Source organism: Raphanus sativus, chromosome 4 (genome assembly GCF_000801105.2).
Source record: "Raphanus sativus cultivar WK10039 chromosome 4, ASM80110v3, whole genome shotgun sequence".
Taxonomy (NCBI): Eukaryota; Viridiplantae; Streptophyta; class Magnoliopsida; order Brassicales; family Brassicaceae; genus Raphanus; species Raphanus sativus.
Genome location: NC_079514.1, coordinates 20,486,068 through 20,509,202, shown reverse-complemented (window position 1 = coordinate 20,509,202; position 23,135 = coordinate 20,486,068). Strand labels below are relative to the sequence as shown.

At 31.8% G+C, this 23,135-nt stretch overlaps 1 protein-coding gene and 4 long non-coding RNA genes across 9 annotated transcripts; 1 reads left to right on the top strand and 4 right to left on the bottom strand.

Moving 5' to 3' along the window:
- Nucleotides 1-587: 587 nt before the first annotated feature.
- LOC108851534 (uncharacterized) lies at nt 588-1,569 on the bottom strand. Its single transcript, XR_001949332.2, has 2 exons — nt 1,039-1,569; nt 588-948 (listed from the first exon to the last, which is right to left on the bottom strand). It is a non-coding gene; the product is annotated as an uncharacterized LOC108851534 (long non-coding RNA).
- Nucleotides 1,570-2,027: 458 nt separating this feature from the next.
- On the top strand, nt 2,028-3,862 carry LOC108851526 (uncharacterized). Of its 3 annotated transcripts, none has more exons than XR_008944665.1 (6): nt 2,028-2,376; nt 2,461-2,521; nt 2,605-2,752; nt 2,853-3,130; nt 3,327-3,487; nt 3,575-3,862. It is a non-coding gene; the product is annotated as an uncharacterized LOC108851526 (long non-coding RNA). The 3 variants fall into 3 exon arrangements; XR_008944666.1 differs by having other exon boundaries at nt 2,033-2,325; nt 3,320-3,487; nt 3,575-3,860; XR_008944664.1 differs by having other exon boundaries at nt 2,034-2,376; nt 3,320-3,487; nt 3,575-3,860.
- A 1,760-nt stretch (nt 3,863-5,622) lies between these two features.
- Nucleotides 5,623-7,678, bottom strand: LOC108855754 (uncharacterized). Of its 3 annotated transcripts, none has more exons than XR_001950116.2 (6): nt 7,207-7,676; nt 6,907-7,022; nt 6,491-6,742; nt 6,196-6,407; nt 6,014-6,115; nt 5,623-5,938 (listed from the first exon to the last, which is right to left on the bottom strand). It is a non-coding gene; the product is annotated as an uncharacterized LOC108855754 (long non-coding RNA). The 3 variants fall into 3 exon arrangements; XR_001950117.2 differs by having other exon boundaries at nt 6,196-6,396; nt 7,207-7,674; XR_008944663.1 differs by having other exon boundaries at nt 6,196-6,742; nt 7,207-7,678.
- Nucleotides 7,679-12,353: 4,675 nt separating this feature from the next.
- LOC108849752 (uncharacterized) lies at nt 12,354-16,930 on the bottom strand. Its single transcript, XM_018623352.2, has 3 exons — nt 16,776-16,930; nt 16,540-16,647; nt 12,354-12,812 (listed from the first exon to the last, which is right to left on the bottom strand). The coding sequence occupies exons 1-3, from the start codon at nt 16,866-16,868 to the stop codon at nt 12,609-12,611; spliced, it is 405 nt and encodes a 134-aa protein (XP_018478854.1). The 5' UTR covers nt 16,869-16,930; the 3' UTR covers nt 12,354-12,608.
- Nucleotides 16,931-17,139: 209 nt separating this feature from the next.
- On the bottom strand, nt 17,140-19,926 carry LOC130510762 (uncharacterized). Its single transcript, XR_008944516.1, has 6 exons — nt 19,477-19,926; nt 19,290-19,367; nt 18,959-19,068; nt 18,580-18,612; nt 18,219-18,380; nt 17,140-18,136 (listed from the first exon to the last, which is right to left on the bottom strand). It is a non-coding gene; the product is annotated as an uncharacterized LOC130510762 (long non-coding RNA).
- Nucleotides 19,927-23,135: the final 3,209 nt, after the last annotated feature.

Sequence of the window (23,135 nt, the reverse complement as noted above, 5' to 3'; positions counted from 1 at the left end):
TTATAAAAAAAAGAAAAGAAAAAATAATAATAATAATTATTATAGATAATAATTTAGGAAATAAATCCGAACAGGAGTTGGTGGCTACAACCATTAAGCCTTGATTTATAAGAATTCTATAGGTAAAGGATTTGAACAGGACTTGGTGGCTACAACCATTAAGACTTGATTCGCAAAGAATCCTAGGATATAGGTCAAAAAGAAGTGAACACACTACAAGAAAAATCGGTATTAGTAGCACATGAAAAACGCTACCATAAAGTTTTCGTAGCGTTTTTGTAAACGCTCTGACAGCCGCAGCTATGGTAGACCCCCCCTATCATAGCGTTTCTCGCATGCTATAATAAATTGATATATTATAACGTTAGGTTTTTGCTATATGATAGTCTTTTATAACATTTGATTCGTGTTATAATATATTTACTCATGACTAATATTCAGTGCTGCAAAATATTTTGTAATGATGTAAATATAACGCTATAATTTAAAAATAATAATTAAAAATTACATTAATTAATTTAATTATTTAATTATATTAATTAATTATGTTAATTAATTAAATTTAATTTAGTTTACTAAATCGAAAATTAATTCAAAGATGAAATTTTATTTATTAATTCATATCAGTATACAAAGAAAAGAAAACAATGACCAATCGATAACATTAAACCAAAAACTAATAAAAATTTAAACCAAAATCTAACTAACCAAAATCTAATAACTAACCAAAACATGATTAAGCTTAACCTAAACCTAATCTACTGCTAACAGAGCCTCCGCCTCTGCCTCCAGCCTCCACAGCACCCGCCTGAAGCCACGGTTCTCTTACTCCAGCCTCCACAACCTCTATTCTCCTCAGCCTCCACGGCACCCGCCTGAAGCCACGGTTCTCTTACTCCAGCCTCCACAACCTCTATTTTCTTACTCATGTCGCACATGTCCTTGGATCTGTAAACAATAAAAAAAAATCAATTACAAATATACACAGAGATGAAGAGAAAGAGAGAACATATAAGAGGGAAAGGGAAGTGAATTTACCTGTGGTGGTGGTGTCAAACGATCTTCTTCATCCTCGTTGAAGCTCTTGTCGTTGTTGACCCAAGCTATCGTCTTTTTCTGGTCCTTCATCATCTTTGTAGATTGGTGAAGGACTCATTGCTACTTCTCCTGGAGTAAAAGAACCGTGGAGAAATCTACAGAAAAAAGATAAGTTTGCCAGTCTACAGAAAATAAAGGAGATAGAGTGAAAAAAATAAGTTTGCCAATCTACAGAAAAATGTAATTTTTGAGAGAAACCTGTAAGATCTGGAAAAGAAGAGACATAAAAAAATAACAACTTGCAGATGGAGAGAGATGAGCAGAAGGATATAATTTTCTTAGCCATTGGATCATAGTTAATGAATGGCCTCAGATTGTAATCCATGCCATCATATATTGACCAATGAAATATTTTCTTTTTCGTTTATATTAAAAAGTGTGTGTTTCAATGCCTTTTAGGCCACTTGTTTCTGATACGTGGAAGACAGAGATAATGCTTTTGTCGCAAATTGATCTAGTCCATTGGATTAGAGGATATCAAGGGCTCGTAAGGTTATCTGAGTGTTTGGGATATTGACCAATGACATATTTTCTTAGTTTTTTTTTTTTCGTTTTTGTTTTAAATTATCTCTACAGAGCAGATGTATTGATATAAGTTAATTTTATATCTAATACAATAAAGTTGGGAAATCTGCCTTCTCAGGCTATCCACGACATATTTGTGAGAGGGGCAAATGGTGACACCTGTCAAAACCTCAGTGGATTGTGCCTCTCACGCGTTCTTCTTCGCCGTTGAAGCTATGACTATGGTCGCCTCTTCACATACGAAGCAGAAACGTCTCACAACCCTTTAAGCCGACATTAATTCTGAGTTTTCTCTTCTGTAATCAACCCCTTTCGTTAAGAATGCTCTCTCTCTCTCTCTCTCTCTCTCTCTCTCTCTCTCTCTCTCTCTCTCTCTCTCTCTCTCTCTCTCTCTCTCTCTCTCTCTCTCTCTCTCTCTCTCTCTCTCTCTCTCTCTCTTTGGCAATGGTATGTCAACACCCACTTCTGGTACTGTTTCTGCAACCACCGTGGAGATTTCGAAGCCTGCTTCTGTTTATGTAAAGGAGGTGCCGACTAAATCTCCAACGAAAAGGGCCTCTGTGTCTGATAATGGAGGAGACGAGACTGACTTGCCAATCACCACAACGGCAATCATTGTTTGAGATGCTAAGTGAGTTAATGGATTTTGGGATTTGAAACAATTCGAAAAAGAAGGCAAAACAGAGTGGGTAATGGTTGCTGGTTAGATCCACTAAAGCTCGAATCTTTATTTCAGTTATGCATTCATGTTATGTAAGCTTCTTGCTTTGGTTTTGTAATAAGGTATAAGGAGATGAGTGATTGAGTGTTTAATGTGTGCTATTGCTTCAATTATAGAGGCAAAGAGGAAAAAGTGGCTTCAAAAAAAGAGAACAGAGTCCGGTTGGCGTCTTCACAGGTATGGATGAAGAACCTTTTCCTCTCTCTTTTTTTCTAGGGAAATGAATTGAATCGATGTTTTTTTCATGGTGGGATATGAAGAGAAAAATAGTAGGTGGATCGAGCATGTGCCGGGATCGTTTGGCACCAGCGCCAGCTTCACTCTTCGTTCCGGCCAAGTCATATTCTCCTCCGCTTCTCTCATCTTCATGTGCTTGGATTACGACTTCTATGACTTCACTACCTTCTGGTAATACCTCCTTTACGTGCTTCCCTAAATTATTGTTTGATTATTCTAAGAAAGCATCATCTTCTTCATCATCCTTTGAAACATGCCTGCATCTTCTCAGCGCCTGGGATGGCTCAAAAACGGCTGAGGAAGAGCGAACAAGGGTCGTCGAGATCAGTCCCAAAAGTAAAAGGATGATGCTCTAACTTGATACCCAATTCAGGCAACCTCAAGGCTTCATCAACTTGGCCTGATGATGATGAGTAAGGAAGAATCTTGGAAGATGAATAAGAAGCAACTGTCTTTATACCTCTTTATCAGAAGAGTTATGGAGAATTCTAGCGTGTCTCTTTAGTCCACTACTCCAGAAGCTCTTCACATCCTTATCCGTTCTTCCTGGTAAAGTTTTATACCTCTTTGCGATGTAGTTTTCAATCTGGTATTTTTATTGTGATTCTCCCAGTCCTTTTAGCTCATGTTCATCATTGTTTTGAACACACTGTGGTGTATAGATTCATTTTAATCAGCATTATGCTTTTGGTATTATGTTTATCCTCTTTGAGTTTAGAAGCTTCATTGTTTTGATAGTTTACAGGTCGTGTGAAACTTGGTTACGTCACGACCAGTGGTACCTACGTTGCTGTTAGAATCATAGACAAGGCTCTGGTTATCCAAAAGGGTCTGCAGTCTCAAGTCCAGAGAGAGATACATACCATGAAGCTTCTAAACCATCCCAACATCATGCAGATACCCGAGGTTCTGTGTCTCTGCCTCTCTCTCTCTCTGTCTCCTCAAACTCTACAGTTTTTTTTTGTTCTCTGATTCTATAAATTTTAATTTCAGGTGATTGGAACCAAGACAAATATCTGTATTGTGATGGAATATGTTGCAGGTGGTCAGCTTTTAGACAAACTTTCAGATGCCAGAAAGCTTTTCCAACAGTTGATTGATGCTGTTGATTACTACCATAACAGAGGAGTTTACCACAAAGATCTTAAGGTTAAGAGAAGAGATGAACTTTTATAAAATTATGGAAACTCCCTGTTTTTCTAAGAAACATTGTTAATGATTTGATTTATCCACCGTTTTTAACAACATAATTTGTAACTACAACAAAGGATCGCACACGATGGAATTGGAAACCCCATAAACAGACTTAATAATCCAATGTTCCATACGGCCCTAGGTAATACAAACTCAAAATAAACATGAACTTCTACGACCGCTGTTAAAAAAAACCTTTTACGGCCCAATACAAGGGGATACTATACGAATCCCAAACATTTTTGAACCAAATATTACCAGGGTATTAACACACTCATCAACTCAATTGTACACCGACCAAATGGTTCTTCAACAGCAATCCATTATAGTTCTCTCATACTCAGAATGATTATATCTTCCTTCAAAATTATAATTTGTAAGATCGATGATCAAGATTTCACTTAGTCTTTCAATCATCTTGGTGCACACTTGGAGAACCTTCTCCATAACTAAGAGAGAAAATAAATCTATTCTACTTACTTCAGTCGTATGTAATTTAAGAAGAAAATGTGACTTATAGTTAGACTTAAATAAACATGGCGAGAAACTAAATAATTATATTTTTTTAGTTTTTATTATAATTAGACAACTCTATAATTTTAAAAATAAATATTAAAATATATAGTTAAAACTGTTGTAAAAAATTAAGCATGTTAATCCTACTTTTAATTAAAATTAAATTAAACATTTAAAATCAAATTGTACTATAATTTAATCTACTCGCCTGCCCGTAGGGCGGATTTACGTTAGTCGGTTAATATTCAACAGATCAAGTACTGTCCCTCAAAAAAAAAGAAAACCAGATAAAACTATTAAAAAAAAAATCTCATTTGATCGATCCCGCTTGGTTTAACTTATAATGCTCAAGTTTAAAATGTATTGAAGATTTATGAATATTACAACAATATACAATCTTTCAACAATTGTGAGAATACCCTCCTATATTTTCGATTGTTTATTTGAAATGTGGTATTGACACAACTAATCATTGCACGTACTTGCACTTACAACCAGATGAGTATAAAATCAAATTTACAAAAATTATATTTTTATACATTATCTCATGATGATTCACAAATTTGAAGAACCGTCATATTTGCCGCTAATTAAACAACCTAACATCCGAACCCGGCGCGTAGCGCCGGAAGACCACTAGTGTATGTTATATTATATACGTAAATAGCCAGATTTTGGGTTATAAATGTTGTTAATAATTAATTTTTGATTTATTATTTGTAATTTTCCATTTATAATCAAGAATATAGGATTTACTATTTATGTTTTAGGGTTTGGGACATGGAACTTTTAGGATATAGGTTTATAAAGTATTAGATTTGAAATCTTGATTCATGATACGGGGTTAAGGTATGAAACAAATACTTATATATTGTTATGAATCAGTAACTGGATATTTAAATTCCATGAATATTGTATATTTATATTTTTGTAAATCTTGAATATTGGAGTTTATGGTATGTTTAGGGTCTAGGATATTGGACAAAATTGTAGTGTATTAGAATTTTTAATTTAAAGATTTGAAATTCAAGTTTTAAAAAATTATTGTTGAAATTTGTATTTAACATATAGAGCATGAGATATGTAATTAGGGTTTAGGACATGTTTAGGGTTTAGGTAAAAAATGTTTTTTTTCCTGCTTATCATCTGTACACTGCAATTATCCATACATAACTTTTTTATGAAATTTGTATTTAACATATAAAGTTTGAGATATGTAGTTAGGTTTTAGGGCATGTTTAGGGTTTAGGTAAAAAATGTTTACTTTCCTGATTATCATCTATACACTGCAATTTTATAAATAGAAATGATAATTTAATTTTTATACATAATTTTTTTATGAAATTTCAAATTTATTGAGCAACCATAAAAAAATTATTTACATCAAAATTTTAAACATATACCTTTATAAATATCATTCTTTTGTTAATCCTCCTCCTTTTCATTGGTAAAACTAAAAAATATACTATTACATAAATTTAACAAGTCTTATACTAATAACTCAAGTCTTGCGAAGTCTTATTTTTTTAAAAGCAACTTCAAGTGTTATTATTTTGGCTATCTTCATTACTACTCGTCTGAGTCATTAACAAGATCTTTAGCTGATAATAATATGATCTGTTCTTTTTCCTGTCAAAGTCGACGAATCTGCACATCACGTCTAAAACTTTTAGAAACTCGACAGCCAGATTGACAGATCAACAATAAAAACATATGTTCTACCATGAAGCTTTTTGAGAACTTCAACAGCTTCCTCTGTTTTATAACTCTCATTTTCATCCAAAGTAGCGATCCAACGTTCAGAACATGTTCAACCCAAGTAACCTGTTGTAGCATGTTCAAGTTACAATTAAATGATCATAGATGAATTAAAATGAAACAAAACAGAACAGTTATACACAAACCTTGGAATAGCCATTTGACAAGTCTTGTATCAAGCAACCAGAAGGACATCAATATGACCGAGAATGAGTCATGAACTGAGGAAACTCATAAGAGACATTTACAACTGCCCAAGTTCAATTTTCGATTTGCTGATAGTACCTTAGCATACTGAACTCACGCGTCTGTACTAGTGGAGAAAACACTTGAAACTCTTCAATCACCTAACACAAAGCTAAAAGCAAAGTAGGTAACAATTTTCACACACATAAACAAAAAAACAAATATCTTTTTCAACAATCAGTGTTATCTTTTTACCAAATGCAATGCATCTCTTATGTGAACCGTGCATGCCAGATGAAACCAAAGCTTTTGTCATAACTTTCGAGATTGAGAACGTCTCTGCATCCAGCAGTTCTGATCCATAGAGGCTCATTTGTTTGTGTAAGCCTAAGCCTAAGCATTAAAGTACTCGTGTGCCACTTGCAATTGCCTTAAGAGAAGCAAACTTTCTCTGGCTATGGGATTGCATAGAAACTCTCGTAGGATAGAAACGCCCATGGAATTTTCCTACCACATAAGACGAGTAGAAGAAGAGCTTTAACACTTCCGTAGAAGACAAAAAAAGGAAAAGCTTGAGCAATCTGACTAAGCAAGAATCTATGTTCCTACAACACTAAGTGATAAAAATAAAACCACTTCAGTTCTCTGACATCAATAACCACAACTCTCACTTTTTTTTGCGAGCAAGCCAAACCAAACCAATGGCGTCTGAAAACCCAAACCAATGTTCTTCCAGAAGCGGTTACCACCTTTAACATGTCTCTTTCCTTTCCCAGATTTCTTCTAGCTGAAACACACACATAATCATCATCATAAAGGGCCCATTCGCAAAGCAAAACGATAAAGATTCATTCTTTTTCCTTCTTCTTACCTTAGGAAGACCTTGGGTTGCTTAAGAAAATATGTCTCAAGAGGATGAGAATATTCATAAGAATTGTATAAACAAAGAGACAGAGAAGAAGATATAGAACCTGTTCAGGCAGGGCTACTGGTTGTCTCTGCTGCATCTGTCTCTCCTTTATCGAATCAGAGGAGTTGGGATCTGGGGAGACGCTTGAAGGAGTGAAATTGAGGGGTTTGCGAGGTCTTGCGGAGATGATTATGAGACGTAATCGTTGTTCAAGGAGAGATCGAGGTTAAGGGTTTGGTGGAGACGACGAGGATTGATTTATGGAGGAGTTTGGGAAATACGAGATTCAATGGCTTGACAGATTAGGGTTCTCTTGCCAATCCTTATGTCGTTTCTTTGATTGGTATGCATGACAAGACAAAAAAACAAACCGAAGAAGAAGATGGAGGATGAATAAATATTTTGAAGTGACAAAGAAGAAGATGGACGAAGAGAATGAACAATTTTTTTTTCTTCTTTGAAGAGGTTGTTTACTAGGTGAATTTAGTTGTAATACTAGGATATGGTATAATGTGCTTCTAAGGTCAGGATGGTTATGATTTGGCTTGTACTACTAAAGAGATGTTGACTGAATTTTTAAGACTTTTTGAGACTTTACTGTTGATTTTGCTTGAGGACAAGCAAAATGGTAAGTCTGGGAGAGTTGATATACCATATTTTATCCACTTTTAGCCATGGTATATGAGTATTTTAGAATATATTATATGTGTTTGGATTCTATTTAGAGTATTTACAGGTTTAGGGACGATTGAGAGAAAATATGTGATTTGGTGCCTTTTGGAGTCTTTCAAAGTGCAGAACTGCACAGACACGTCATAGGTTTATCTGTGGATGGAGATCTTCCCACCGTTAGATATTTCTCATATTTTGACAAATGATAGAGCTTTGAGTTATATTTCCAATGCCACAAGTTTGAGGTCAATCAGTATCCTGTAGCGGAAGTTATGCCCGTTTTACTGAAGAGTGGTCAGTCTGCCTCGAGAGGGAAAATTGTCGAACGTGAATGCGACACATATGAAACTGACTTCTCAAATAATATTATAGAGATACATATACTATTTTCTGATAGATTTCATCTTTTTCATGATTTTAAGATATATTATTAATTTAATTAATTGTATTATTTAAATTTTTATTTTCATATATATATTTATCATGCTATTTTATATAATTAATAAACATTAACCTATTCAAATAACATATATACTATTATTTCTAAGAATATATTTAATATATATATACTTACATTTATCATGATAATTAATAAATTTAATTAGTAAATAGTTATTAACAATATCTATCTATAATTATGTTTATCTTATATTTATGTAATGACTAATATTATAGTCAGTTTCTCTAATTTTTATTGGAAATAGGATCCAAATAATTATTATAAAATTAAAGTTAAGATTCAAGATAAAGTATCATTTAAAATTTTTTATATACTTACTTTAAATATTTTATATATATTTAATATTAAGCAATCATATTTCTATCCTACAATAAATTAATTTGTATTTGTATGAAAAGTGAATTTACTGCTTTTTCATAATCTTCATAATTTCAGGTTCAATCATATTATATGCTCAACTAATATTTATAAATAATTTTTTAGTGGTTTAGCTGATAATTTATTATTATCTTGCGAATAATTAGAAAATTCTAATGATAATTTATAGTTAAATTTATATTATATTTACTTAAATAATATTAGAATATTACATATATGTTTATATTATATTGTTTAGTAATATATATATATATATATATATATATCACATAAGATAGAAGAATGAGATAAATTTCTTAGGACAATCAAAGTCACATATATGATTTTTCTTTTTTTTTATGTTAATATTTAGAGAGTTTAAATCTTTATTACCTTTAATAAATAATTAGATTAGATTTGTTAGTATATGATTATCCATAAATTTAAAATAAATTTCATTAATTTGGTAATCATCATTATCTAAAAATATTTTATATTATGTTATCCAAAAATATTTTACATCATAATATTTTAAAAAGAAATATAAATCCATATGCATATATATAGTTTTATGTTTATATATGAATGTTATTAAGTTTATTTTACGTAATAAAAGTATTTTAAATTAAACTAAAAACATTATTGTATAAAAAAAATAATTATTAAATATTTTAAAAATATGAAAATAATATATTCTAATGATTTTTGAATTATTAATAGAAGATTTTCAAATACGGCCTAAAATTTCAAATACAAACCTAACCCCTGTTTTCTTTTGAAAATTTTATTGTCTTATTCACCATAAAGTTTGAGTTATTCACAAAAATGCGAGTATTTTTTTTCTTTTTTTTCTGAAAATGAATGTTTTACTATATCATTCTCATCTTCATCAAGTATTTACAATAATGACATTGTCATCTAGGGGTGGGCGTTCGGGTACCCGTTCGGGTTTGGGTCGGGTATTTCGGATTTTCGGGTATTTCGGTATAGGGATATAAAACCCGTTCGGGTATTTCTGTACTTCGGGTCGGGTTCGGGTATTTTTAGTTCGGGTTCGATTATTTTGGATCGGGTTCGGATATTTAGATTTTAGAAGAAATAAAAATAAAATTTTCAATTTTTTAAGTTTCTTGTATTTAAAAATATAGATTTCACTTAACTGATTTTTCTATTTTTTATAGATTGAATGATTAATAGATTTGGATATAACATTTCAAAAATAAAAATATTAATTTGGCTATTTTTTTAAAACTTTGGATGTAACTTTTGTTAATACATGAAACAAAAAATTTGACATGTATTTTAAATGAATATCAAATTATTTTCTTCATAATTATATATATACTATATGATCTTAAAGTATGTGTAACATCAATTTAAATATTTTAAATAAAATGAGAGATGTAAACTAGAAAAATAAAGGTAAATATACATATGTTCGGTTATCTTCGGATATCCATACGGGTTCGGGTATTACCCGTTCGGGTTCGGATATCCAATCTCTCTTAACTTAATATCCATTCGGGTATTTTGCTACTTCGGTTCGGATTTCGGTTCGGGTTTTTCGGATCGGGTTCGGGTGCCACTTCGGATATCGGGTAAAGTGCCCACCCCTATTGTCATCAATACATTAACCACTATAAACAACCAATTTGAACCTCTTAATACACTAATTTTTTTACTTTTACTCTTCAAATCTCATTTCTTATGCACACAAAACGCGTGCATTTATTTCACATTCTCTCTAAATTAAGTCAAAAGACCAAGATTTTGATTTCAAAATTTGTAAGGTTTATAGAGATATTAAAGCTCATGATTTTTGGTTATTAACGAGTGGACCACTTTCATGGTGGAGTTTTGTTTGCATGGAGAAGGTAAAAAGTTATCTCACAGGTTTAATGTATGAATTCAATTTCTAGATCATTTTTAAAAGTTCTCACGGTTATAATAGTAAAATTCAATACATATTTTTTGTTTGTTCATAAGAAGATTGTTTAATTTCGTTATTTTTTTTGTTACTTTTACATTTGATTGAATTTGAGGTATAATTTTGCATTTAAAATTAAATTTTGAGTCAATTTTGGAAAATTTCCTTATTAATATATCTATTTACAATTTTTTATAAAATTATTAATCCTACAAATGCAGACAAAACATATAGTTACAACTGATAGAAAAGCTTATAAATTCTCTCATTTTTATTTCAATCAAATGCTTCAGAAGGAAAATCCGATCATGAGATCGAAATATTTAATTGGTCGTACAATATAGTATTCAGTAAAGAAAAAGTTATATTTAAATGTTAAAACTATTTATATTGTAAATTATATTTTTGGAAAATTTACTTAAGAGCATCTTTATCGATCACATACCTACTAGAATGTCTCAGAATATTAATACTAATATTTTTCATAGCTTTGGTATGTAATTAAAAATTTCTTTTACTTTTTTTTCAAAGTGGATAAATTAAATGTTGACACCTATTAAAAACCAGAGTTCTCAAAAATTCCTAATCTAATCTTATCTATCATTAGGAAAAAAAAAACAAAAAACTCTCTCGCGACTCTTGCGACTCTTGAAGATACCGACGCCCTAGATCTCTTCCGGCGCGTGCACCCGTACCGGCGCCGTACGTCTCTGTTTATTTCTGCCTCCTGCCTTCTCCTCTTTCGTTCGTCGATATGCTTGTGACCCTGGGGATGGACGATGACTGGGTCGCTCAGATCTGATCGAGTAGATCTCGTTTTGAAGTCTCGGTCATCTTCCCTGGTGAAGCGGCGCCGACGTTGTGAGTTATGGAGGTCGGTGGGGGGGGGGGGGGGTCGGCTTTGAGGTTTAGGGTTTGGAATCCCAATTTTTTCGTTTCGTTCTGGTTATGAAACTTGGTCGGTTTTGGATTGCTAGGAGAGGTTGGGCTTGGTGTGCTGTCTCTGTTCTTTGAGGTCACCTCTTGTGGTGGTTGATCTTTGAGGTTCAGAGCCTTTTACGAGATCTATTTTAGTTTTGAGTAGAATCGGAGGGAGATAGATGTGTTTAGGAGAGAATGCTCCACTGTGCTCGATTGCCACCAATTTGTTCGTGTTTGTACTGGATTTGGAGTGGTTCTTATCCAACTACCGGCTGTGTGAATAAGACGTTTTCTGGAAGTTGTTGTTGGCTTCGCCGTGGGGTGTTGGTGCGTACGAGGCGCGTGAAGAGCACAATCATGGTCCAATGGCGAGTCTTAGTTGGGATTGAAGGATGTATACAGCGACGGTTAAGGATTCTAACCTCTCTCGATTTTGTTTATGTTTATGTTTTGGTGATGTTCGTGTGAGTTTGGTCTATTTCGAGTTTCTTCTCCTCTGGTGTTATTTGCGGGTATGGTCTCGTTAGGATGTCCGTCCTTGGGTTCAAGGTGGTGATCTCCTCTCCTGTAGTGATCTGTCTCTTCCTTATTTTAACTTAAGTTATGTTTTTATGTACTCTTAGCACCGAGGGGTGTTGTTGTACCTCGTTGGCTTATGGTTCCGAAAAAGCTTTGTTTCTTTGCCGGCTTTATGTAAAACATGGTTATTTCAATATTAATCTACAGATGACAAAAAAAAAATCTTATCTATCATCTCTTTTTTATTTTTGTTTTCTTTTGAATATTTAATTGTCTAGATAAATCTTTTAAATATAAAAAATAAACTAAATTTTATGCAATCAATCCAGCCACGTGCATGGACTAACGTAACTAATTATAATTAACGATTTTTTATATAACACAAGTAGCATCAACACTACTTAGTAATCATAATTAAGTTCATCAAACAAGAACACTTTTTTTTGTAAAAGCCCCATGTCTGATTATGGTACGATATACTGAAAGAGTTTCTTGGCACACATATATGCAACTTATTTATTATTCGGGACACAATCATTACTTTTTTAAGAACTGAAACCGGTAAGGTATTTGGCTGCAGTCAGAGTCGTCCTTTCACTCATCCGCCCTAGTATTGGCCCTGGCAGATGTTACTGGCCTGCACTACTGCACGGCCATTGCCATGGCTGGGATTCACACTGTCACAATTTGGTGGAACCTGGGGAGCCATAAACCTGTCTTGGTACTTTTTCCCATGCGAGCCATTGTGCTGCATCCTGTGCCCGCCATAGTATGCATCTTCATGCCGCCCATGCTTAGTCTTCTTTTCATGCTACATTTATCATTGGCCAAATTACTTATGGTGCTTATGGTGACACCATACAAAACTGTAATTCTTTTTAATAGGATAGACGATCCTGAGATTTTCAGGGCCCTATCAAAAATAAAAATATATTTTTAACTTTTATTTAATTATTTAATAATATTTTAATCAAAATTAAGTTTCCATTCACTTTATAGAAAAACTTAAAAAGAATTTTAGTAATAAAAATAATATTTTCCTTATATTAGTAGTTTTATTATAGAATTTAGTCATATATAAATTATAGTACTGCTTGATATTATTATTCTTATAATTTTTTACTTCTATTTATATATTTTTAATATTTAGATAACATTTTTTGAACAACAACATTTATATAACTATAATTACATACTAGATTTTAACCCGCGCTTTGAAAGCGCGAAATTTTTTTTTGCAGCTAAATTTATTAACCCGTTTGTTTGTTTATTAATATGTTTAGGCTTGGATTCAATATCAGGTTCGGTTTCAATTTTTTTTTGGTTTTCGGTTCGGTGATGTTGTGGTTTTCTGTTTATTTTTGGGTCCTAAGATATAGAAACCACTCGGTTAGTTATGAATTGAGTTTGATTTCGGTTTGATTATTATGGTTTCCAGTTTGGTTCGGGTAACAATGTTAAGACATGATAAAATTTGGAGTTCAGTTATGTTATGGTTTGGTTTCTGTTTTTAGATAATCTCAGATAATTTGGGTAAGACTCACAGTTTTGGATTAAATATTGGATAACTCAAATAAATTTTAAATATATGAAAAAAATATTCGGATGATTCAGTTTTATCGGAAAATAGTAATTTAAATATTTCGGATAAAAAGTAATAGGATAATCATGTTTTGGATCATTTAGTCTATAAATAGGATTTTTAAAACATTTGATATATTTATAACTAAATATAATTAATATTTTAAGGTATAATTTGGATCTTTGACTATACATTTGGTTCTCGATTTGACTCCAATTTGATTTCAGGTTTTCTATTTTAGAGATATATGAACTATTCATATATTTGTAAATATTGTTTTTTTTTGTTTTCCTTTTGTTCCGTCTGATAAATAACTGATTTAAAATTATTAATGATAGATTTATAATTATAGAATATTTTGAATGTTTTGAAGTTTATAACTATGCATTTTTATTAGATTTTCTTGATAATATACAAATTTGATTGTGTTTGGTAATCTCCATAACTCTTTGAACTACTTCTCTAGACTCATTTTTCATTTATTTATGTCTACCAATTAGAGAAGAGAAGAATGTACTCATTTGATTTTTAGTTAGAGCCTTTTATATCGTGTGTTGCAGTAGATTGGAATACAAATATATAATAATAAAATGATATTATGCAAAAAAAACATAAAATGAATAATAAAATTATATTATGCAGTAAAAATGATATTTTGTGTTTTTAATAACTGAAGCATTTATGGAGCAATTTAGTTTCCTAATAATTAGGAACAAAATATGTAAAATAAATTTGTCCCGATTTTTTTAATTAGGTGATAAATCACAATATGTCTATCATTAATTTAGGAGTAGCAATCCTGTAAATAATTTGAAAGATTATGGGTACCTCAAAAAAAAGTTGCTGTTTTAATTGTATTGATATGTAATTATTATCTTTTTAAAAAGAGACCCCACAAAATGGAAGCTCCATTCAAATGTTTCACATTTTTACCCTCAAATCCGACTCTGGATAGACGATATGTGCATTTGAACATGCCCAATCATAGGATTTTATACAGGGGTGGATCCTATATCAAAGGTGGAGCACGTGCCCCATACAAAATTTATAAAATTTTATTTGTAACACAAGGTGACTCTAGCATGCTTGGTTAGATTGGGACAATAGTGCCACATCCTCTTATGTTCGACCATTTTCTTCTCCTATCTTTTATTTTATTTATTTTGTTATTGTTATGTTTATAATAAATTTTATTTATATGTCTCATAATAAATTTTCATTCTCATATTTTGTTTCTGATAATTTATAGTTAAATTAGTTATATATGTCTAATTTGTTCAGTTTTTTTGTATAAATATCAACCTTGAATTCCAATTTTTTTTGTTCTCTCTATTTCTAACTTTTAAAAATCTTTTATGCATATTAAAAGATACTAAATTCTGATAATAATAAACTATTTTGTAGGATTCATTACTTTGATATTTTTAGAAGAATACAATTGTTTTAAAAGCTTAATATTTTTCATTTTTAACTCATATAAAATATATTGAAATGTATAATATATCTTTAAAAAATAACTTTATAACATTTATCTTTTAGAAATGAAAAAAATCAATAGTTAAAATATTTATTGTAAGATATATAGTATTTTATAATAATATAATAAAAACTTTAAAACTATTTAAATCAGTCATATGTAGAAATATATTGTGCCATATATATAATATTTTTTCTAGATCCGCACCTGATTATATCAGATACAAAAATATATGAATAAGAATCACCAATTTCTTTAAAAAATCTTAGGACCGATGTTCATGAGTTCTATATTTTGTAAGACAACAACAAAGAAATTTTCACCAATTTCAAATACTCACAATCAAAACCAACACGTTCATATTTCTATTTGGTAGATCCACTTATAACTTCCAGTTACGTTCTCCATTTCAAATGGTTTCAATTCTTAGAGTGACTTTCAATTAACTAATTTTGTTCTTCCGCTCCCTACTCTTTTCCATCGTTTCATATTCTTCATCTTTTTTTTTTGAATGTAGCAAAATATTCATACAATTTTATTTCTCTATATTAAGTTTTATGTTTCTTGCATTCTCAATTTTATATTCTCTAATTCTTTTTTCGCTAACATATCCTCTAATTCTTTTTGCGTGATTGAGGTTGAAGATGATACCTAAGTATGATCTGTTTCAAATCTTAAAAGAAAAACTCAAGGCTTTGTCACCAATTGAAGCAACTGTAAGTATATCTGATAACCTGCTATTTACAAACTTGTATTTACAAATCTGTTTGTTATAGATTGACTATTTTACAAAAAAAATTTATAACAGATATGTTTTGTCCTATTCTTGAAATTCCAGGTTGGTGATGTCTACAAAGGAATGCGTGGAATTCCAAAATGTATTTTCTTCTTCTTTTATTTTTGGTTGGACTATTATCTTTCTACTGGACCTAAGGTATCAGAACTTCTGAATAAATAGTTCAAACAATATCTTTGCATAATTTATTTTAGTTTTATTTTCCATTTTATTATATTTAAAATAAGTAAATTTATATTGTAAAGAAGACTCACTTAAAAATAAATAAAATGAACGGATCAAATTTAATAACTATACATGTTTTTATTTTATTTTTTTATATCTATCTTAATCTTCTATAAAAGTGGCTTCTAAACAAATATCTCTTTTTCACTAAAAGGAATATGTATTAACACAACAATCCTATTAACACTTTGAACTGTTTTCTTTGAATGCAACACTTCTAATTTTAGATCTCCATTTTATCCATCTCCAAAAATATAACTAAAAATAGTAATTAGTATTTGATAGAAAAACAGAACATTCAATTTTAAAAAAAAAAATAAATATAATAAAAATGGCCCGTGCTGATAATACTAGGGGTGATAATACTAGTTGTTTATAATAGTGTGGTCACTGCACCATCACGATTTACACTAATCATAATACATGTTTTTATAAGAAATGGATTTACATAAGATCACCTTGGGAGGAGAAAAGAGAAAATTGAATAATGGGTTCACCACCATCTTTGTTGCTATTTCAAACGGCTGCACCACCGTCTCTGCCACATTACCTACGAACCTCGAAACCTGTGTAGTTCTATAGGTTATAATCGACCACTAGCGCATGATATTAACTGATAAAAAGAAAAGAACACCTTGGACGAATATATGTCCTTCAAAACATAACATGTTGTGACACCAAAAGAGAAGCTTACCATGTGGTCAGGCTGAGCCTCGCAGTCTGAGTCTGAGTCATCAGAGCTCATGTAGCTGCTGTTTCTGCGATCCTTTCGGCCGTACCCGTTCATTTTTCTTATATATATACTTGTCTTAGTTTTTAATGATATGGATAATTTTATTAAACCTTCCTGGTGTTCTATTTATATATAAATGGCATAGTGTTTATTTAAGACTAGGGTTGGCCCGCCCTACGGGCGGGATGTAAATTTAAAAATAATTAAAATAATCAGTGTAAATATTTAATATAAATTTTTATTATTTAAAAATGTACATATTAGCTAAATTTATATGCTATTGTATTTGAAGACTAAATAAATCACACTATCTCGAAAAATTTGTTATGATTTTTAACATATTTTTTTTCTTGTTAAAAGGTTTCAATTTTTTTTTTTGTTGAATAACTTATGTTTTAATTATACATTAGTCTAGGGTTTGGCCCGCTCTACGGGCAAGTTAGTAACTGAAAAATTACATAATATATTATTAATTTTATTGAGTGTTTTAAAATGATTAGTTTGCTATTTATTAATATTTTCACAATTTTTTTTCAATTTCAAATCTATATTCGTTAACTCTACATGTATATGTGTATACTTCTTTTTGTCTTAATTATATGGTATTTATATTTGATGTGGTTTGTATATAGTTACCAAATGCCAATATATCACCATGCCTTATTTATTGTTTTAGGTTTTGTTATTTGAGTTGGTAACGTCTTTTCTAAGCTATACATTTTTTTCCTGCAATCTTGGTTTTAGTTTTGGAAGAAAAAAAGTATTCTGACTGTAAATTTTCTGAAGCCAATATATAAGTGATGTAGTATTTTGCTTTCTAGATCCCATGTAACAATAGTTTTAAAAATCTTTGTAACTCATGATTGGAAAAGACTTATTTTTTTTTTGCTAAGAAGAGATTTTGAAATTAGCTGTGAAAATATTTTACATCCCTTCTAAAGAACTTGCCAGTCATCACCATCATTAGTCATATCACAAAAGTAATAATAAAAATATACTCCAAGCAACATATAAACTTTTAGAGGAAGTTGAAGAAAGCTCGAGTCATTGTTTCAGAAGCAACCAAAAGTTTACAATTAAGCCAGGCCACGAAGGTTCATATCCACCTTAGATGGAATTCAAGATAAGGAAGCAAAGATAGTTAGATCCGATTCCTCTCCAAGTGATTGTATTCACTACTTTTTAAAAAGTCTAGTATATAATCCACCAAAATATGTGTTGAACAAAACTATGTCAACAACTGGCCAGTGAACAGTATCATTATCTCAATTATATTGTGGAAGAACCGGTGCATAATAGAACAGAATGGCTGCATTGTAATCCTACATAAGATTGATTGATTAGTATCCTAGCAGGAAAGTCCTGCAGGGCTACTTCAACGGATGCCCGAATATGAAAAGTTACCTTGAGAGAGAAGAGGGTGAAGAAATCAAACATGTCTTTGGATTTTGAACTTTCTGGGATTTGGAATCTAAGCATAGAAAGAGAAATACATTCTTCGGGTTCAAAGAATCACTAACGAACATCATCTTATTTTAAACTCCCCATCACCATCTTTCGTCAAACCTAAGACACCACGGAGCAAACCAAAGAAGCATAAGAGAAACTCATGAGGGAAGCTAGCAGGACACAGGATGTCAACTCCATGAATCATAGTCACTATGGAGAGGACATTGATAAGAACTCCTTTTCAGCATCTTAAGCAGACTATAATATGTAAGAACTTGTTTCAGCATCTTAAGTATGTAAGCAATCCGAGCCGTACCTCTGTCCCCCGGCCGATCCTGGTACGCGAGACCTGCACCATCAGAATACTTTCAAACAGCTTCAAGTTAATCAAGATGAAACTGATACACGATCAGTACTAAACAGTCACTGATGAGAGCTTCTTGATATACCAATTCTCTACAAAATATCTGAAGAAAACATATCAAATTTAAAACCTTGACTAACGGTAAGAGAGATCCAAATACGTCTCACCAACTTTAGCCAACCTAACATAAGTACTACTCTAAGGATACACAACTATCACATTGGAAGAATAGAACAAATATAAGAGCAGCGCTTATAAACACAAACATATTAAAATCAGACAACCGTTAGCATCTTCACAAACTTATCTAAACATCGACAAAAGTTCCTACCAAGTTCTTATTTCTTCTCCTCCTCTCCCTCTCTTTCATCTACCGCTTCTGATAATTTGGTGGGCTCGTTTTGGTTCATCAACTTTATAGATCATCTTTGAACTCTGTAGCTGAAATATGGGTGAAAGCGTGTTTTTACATACATAAACAGAAATCACCACATAAAAAAAACTAATTAGACCAACCTGTTTCATACCAAGGAACCTGCACCACCGACTACTTAGCTACTACCAAAATTCAATCTTAAGGAAATCAAAACATTTCTAAGAAATAAAAATCCTAAACCACAGCAGACAGTTTGGGAAGACAAAGAAGAATAGAATGCACAAACCATTTGAATCAAGGAGCTAGAGTGTGAACATTGAACCAGCCTTGAGCGGCGAGACGGTGAACCCTTACGGTGGCTCTACTGAAAATTGTGAAAATAGACATAATCAACAAATGGTCTAAAAATATATATAGTCCAGAAGAGATTAAAAGACGATTTGGGAAAAAAAATTTGAAGCTTATGAAAAAACCTTCGAATCAAGGAGGAGCATCTCCACTCCCATCAACGTGCCACCGTTTGATTTTCACATGAGAAAAACACCTCGACAATAAAAGATCAGCGGCGGCCATCAAATATTGTGTTTATTTTGGATTTTCATGAACTGAGGAATGATGTTCTAGGTATGCAAATACCTTTTTATAGATTGAGAAACACAGTCTTGAAGAGATAAAGGATCATTGAATTCATTGCGCTTGATTTGAGTTGATGGAGTTAAGAATTTTCATAGAGTTAATGAATGAAGAAAATGAAACGACAAAACATGACGCTTAGTTTCTTAGTTCCTTTTAAACCGAAACGCAGAGTTTAGTATACAAAGACATGTGTCAGCCTGTTAAGCCCAATAGTATTACTCAAAGCCCAGACGGTAGCCTAAATAATGAATCGCTGCGTTTCATTAACACGGACACGTGTCAGCCGCTCGACGACCGAATTAGTGATATGGCGTCTGACGTGTCAGCAGGAGAGAAACAGCTCTTCTTTATATATATAGATAGTGTTTGATATGATTCCTTCTGATAAATGTAAAGTACTGATATTTATCTGAATCTTATGCTATTTTCTACCACCACCATGCCAAATTTTGAAGAGACGTAATTGTTCTGATTCCGTTCGTCTTTATTGACAAATCTACATATATAAATGGCATAGTGTTTATTTAAGATAGTGTTTGATATGATTCCTTCTGATAAATGTAAAGTACTGATATTTATCTGAATCTTATGCTATTTTCTACCACCACCATGCCAAATTTTGAAGAGACGTAATTGTTCTGATTCCGTTCGTCTTTATTGACAGATCTACACGTTTGAAATTCAAATTTCTAATAGACTGAATATTGATGTAAGCATATTAAAAAGAAAACATATCTAGTCTAGTTCAGTTTACTAATTTTTTTTTGTTTCTCTGTCAATCTCGGTGATCATTCAGATTTTAAAACCATGAATAACTTAGATAAAGAAATGATACATAACCCCTTGATAACCTGGACTATGTAAAACAGAAGAAGAAAAATTCATTGTATTAAACAAAGGTTAAGAGACCTGCTCCACAATTAAGTGAATTAACCAAGGTTTAAAGAGCTTTTCCAGATATATAATTAACAATTTCGCGAAGTCTATAACTAGATAGAATGAAAATTTTGGTTTGAAGCGTTTACAACCCAGCCCAGCCCTGGGTGGCCGCTATTGTTCCCCTTTCTTGGAGGAGAGACGTCAAATAGTCGGGACAGGCACTTCTAGAAAAGTGGACAGATAAGTCCCTTTCTCGTATGGGAGAAGTGCCACTACGTACTCGCGATGAACACGGTCGCTTCACTGTTGAAAAGACGTTGCGATTCTAAGAGAATCGTTTTATCAACATGTCCCTTCCGCTTTCACACATCAGGTTCATGACGTAGTGATGGTGACGATAATGATGCTGACGACTTCTATGCTAAATAGTTGTGTTGAGTACCATTTTTTATATTAAAAGTCTTGTTTGCTCTCTTCTTGTGGTCGAGATATGTTGGAGATCAACAGATGTACCATTTATAAAAAGTTTTTCTTGGGTTTATCCCTATAGGTTCATCAACTAAGGCTTGTGACCACTAAATAAATAAAAAAATGAACAAAATGAAAATAAAATTTCATTTGAGAAAATGAAAAAAAATTTAAAATAGGAATTTTTATTAATTTTGTTCTTCCTCAAAATTCGGAGAGGAAATATTTTCTTTATAAATTCATTCCCCCATAAAAAATTTAAGGGGAAAGAGTGGGACCTATCTATAACCAATTTGACAAAAAAACTCAATCCATTAGTTTTGACAATGTTCAACAATATACGCAAGAAATAAGCATCTTCCTGGATCTGTAAATAAGTTTGGAATCTGGGTATAGGCTAATGTTCTTGCAAGAGCATCAATTTTATTCAACTCAAAAAATGCCAAGAACATTGTGTTTTCAAATGAGCTTCCACTAACAATTGCTTTCAACTTATATTTCCCTTTGAATGTAACAATTTGTTTTCTGGGGAGATGGAAACTAATCTTCTCTACTGCAGATGATCAATAGTGAATAAGAAATTTGAAGATTCTCCACGTTCATTCACATGTGAAAACTTATCTGCAAAAAAACAAAGGATTAGTTTTAAGAATTCAAGCGAAGTTTAAGAAAGTGATATAACTGAGAATGTGCTAAAAACGCCCTTTAAACATGATCAAGATGTGTATAACCAAGCATCAAAGTAAACACAACAACTATGCCTGTATGACTAATCTTTAACTTCTAGATTTATAACTAATTTAATACAATATTTTTTGAAAACAAAGCTAAAATAACTCAGCCTCTTTTCCAGTCATATAATTCGCTTCCATTACCATCACTAATAAAGTACTTATTCATGAATTAGAAACTCGCATCAGTTCAGCCTCTTTTCCAGTTTAGCATCATCATCATTCAAAATTACAGTGATGCTAGCGCCTAATCTAGTTTATAAATGATACGTTTTTATACTTGCAATCGAAGAAGTGCTTGATTTCATTCCTTTTCTTCTCAATCTTTTCGGTAGTAATCTCGATACTTGCAATCTAGAATTTTTTTCATTATGTTTCTCAACCAGAACAAGAGGGATATTTCATCTAACATCCTACAAATTAAGATCACATAAACCTTCATGTAACAAATATGCCGAGGTAACGATTTGTAGTAAAATCAAAACAAAGTTGTTACCCTTGAGTTAACTCAAAAACTTCCGGCATGGTTGGATTTAAATATAGGTGTGATACATCAAAAGCATTAGTGAGTTGTACCTCTGCTAGTAATTTTTAACATTTTCATTATGAAAATAGAAGAAAGAAAATGACAAAGACTTGTATTGGCTCAAACAATACCTCTAAAAAGCTGATTTTTGCAAACCTAATCAAACAAATAATAGTTTGGTCATTTCCTTCCTCAATAATAGGTTCAAGTTGCTCAGCATATGTTCGCCAAAGAAATCATGCAAGATCATTTCCTCTACAAAAATATAGGCAACTTAGTTAGGGAAATTATCAACCAGATCTCTATATTATAATCAATAAAAGCATAGCATATTTGAACTTACTTTTTGTCGAGTAAACGGAATCGAACCATTTTCCTGTCTTGTCATGATACTTGAACAGATTGAACAACTCCAAGTTCAAGAACTCTCCCTACTACATATGCGAGTACGTCCAAAATCAAATAAAGCTATTATTATACTGAAGAAGAATACAACTATATTAAACTATTAAACTAAAAATGATATAGCCCAAAAATGTTTATTATATAATTATTTATTACCTATAAGGAATGATGTCTTTAGAGTTTCATTTCTTATATATTCATAATTGGCAAGAGACAGGAAAATGCTAACATCAGTTAATTCTCTGATAGTCATCTTGTATAAATGGTTTGTGGTTCGATATTGGCCACCAGCTGCAGGGATCGTAACATTTTCAATGACTCGTCATTCTCCTATAGGTAGCCCACGTTGAACTCAGTACATGTGGCTTCTTTTGTAAGAAGCATGGATTTTGTTACCATACAAAAACACATTTCACATTAGAACATAGTATAAGAAATTGCAGATGTGGCTTAACAAATGTGAAACAGGTTTGTGTTGAATTCTGCA

Excerpts from the sequence above, each read along its gene's own strand:
- LOC108849752 (XM_018623352.2), bottom strand. The coding sequence starts at position 16,868 with ATGAACGGGTACGGCCGAAAGGATCGCAGAAACAGCAGCTACATGAGC. Across the intron at positions 16,648-16,775 it reads AGGCTCAGCCTGACCACATG|GTTTCGAGGTTCGTAGGTAA; the intron begins GTAAGCTTCTCT and ends AGAACTACACAG. Across the intron at positions 12,813-16,539 it reads TTCTCTTTTCTCCTCCCAAG|CATGAAAAGAAGACTAAGCA; the intron begins GTGATCTTATGT and ends TGATAAATGTAG.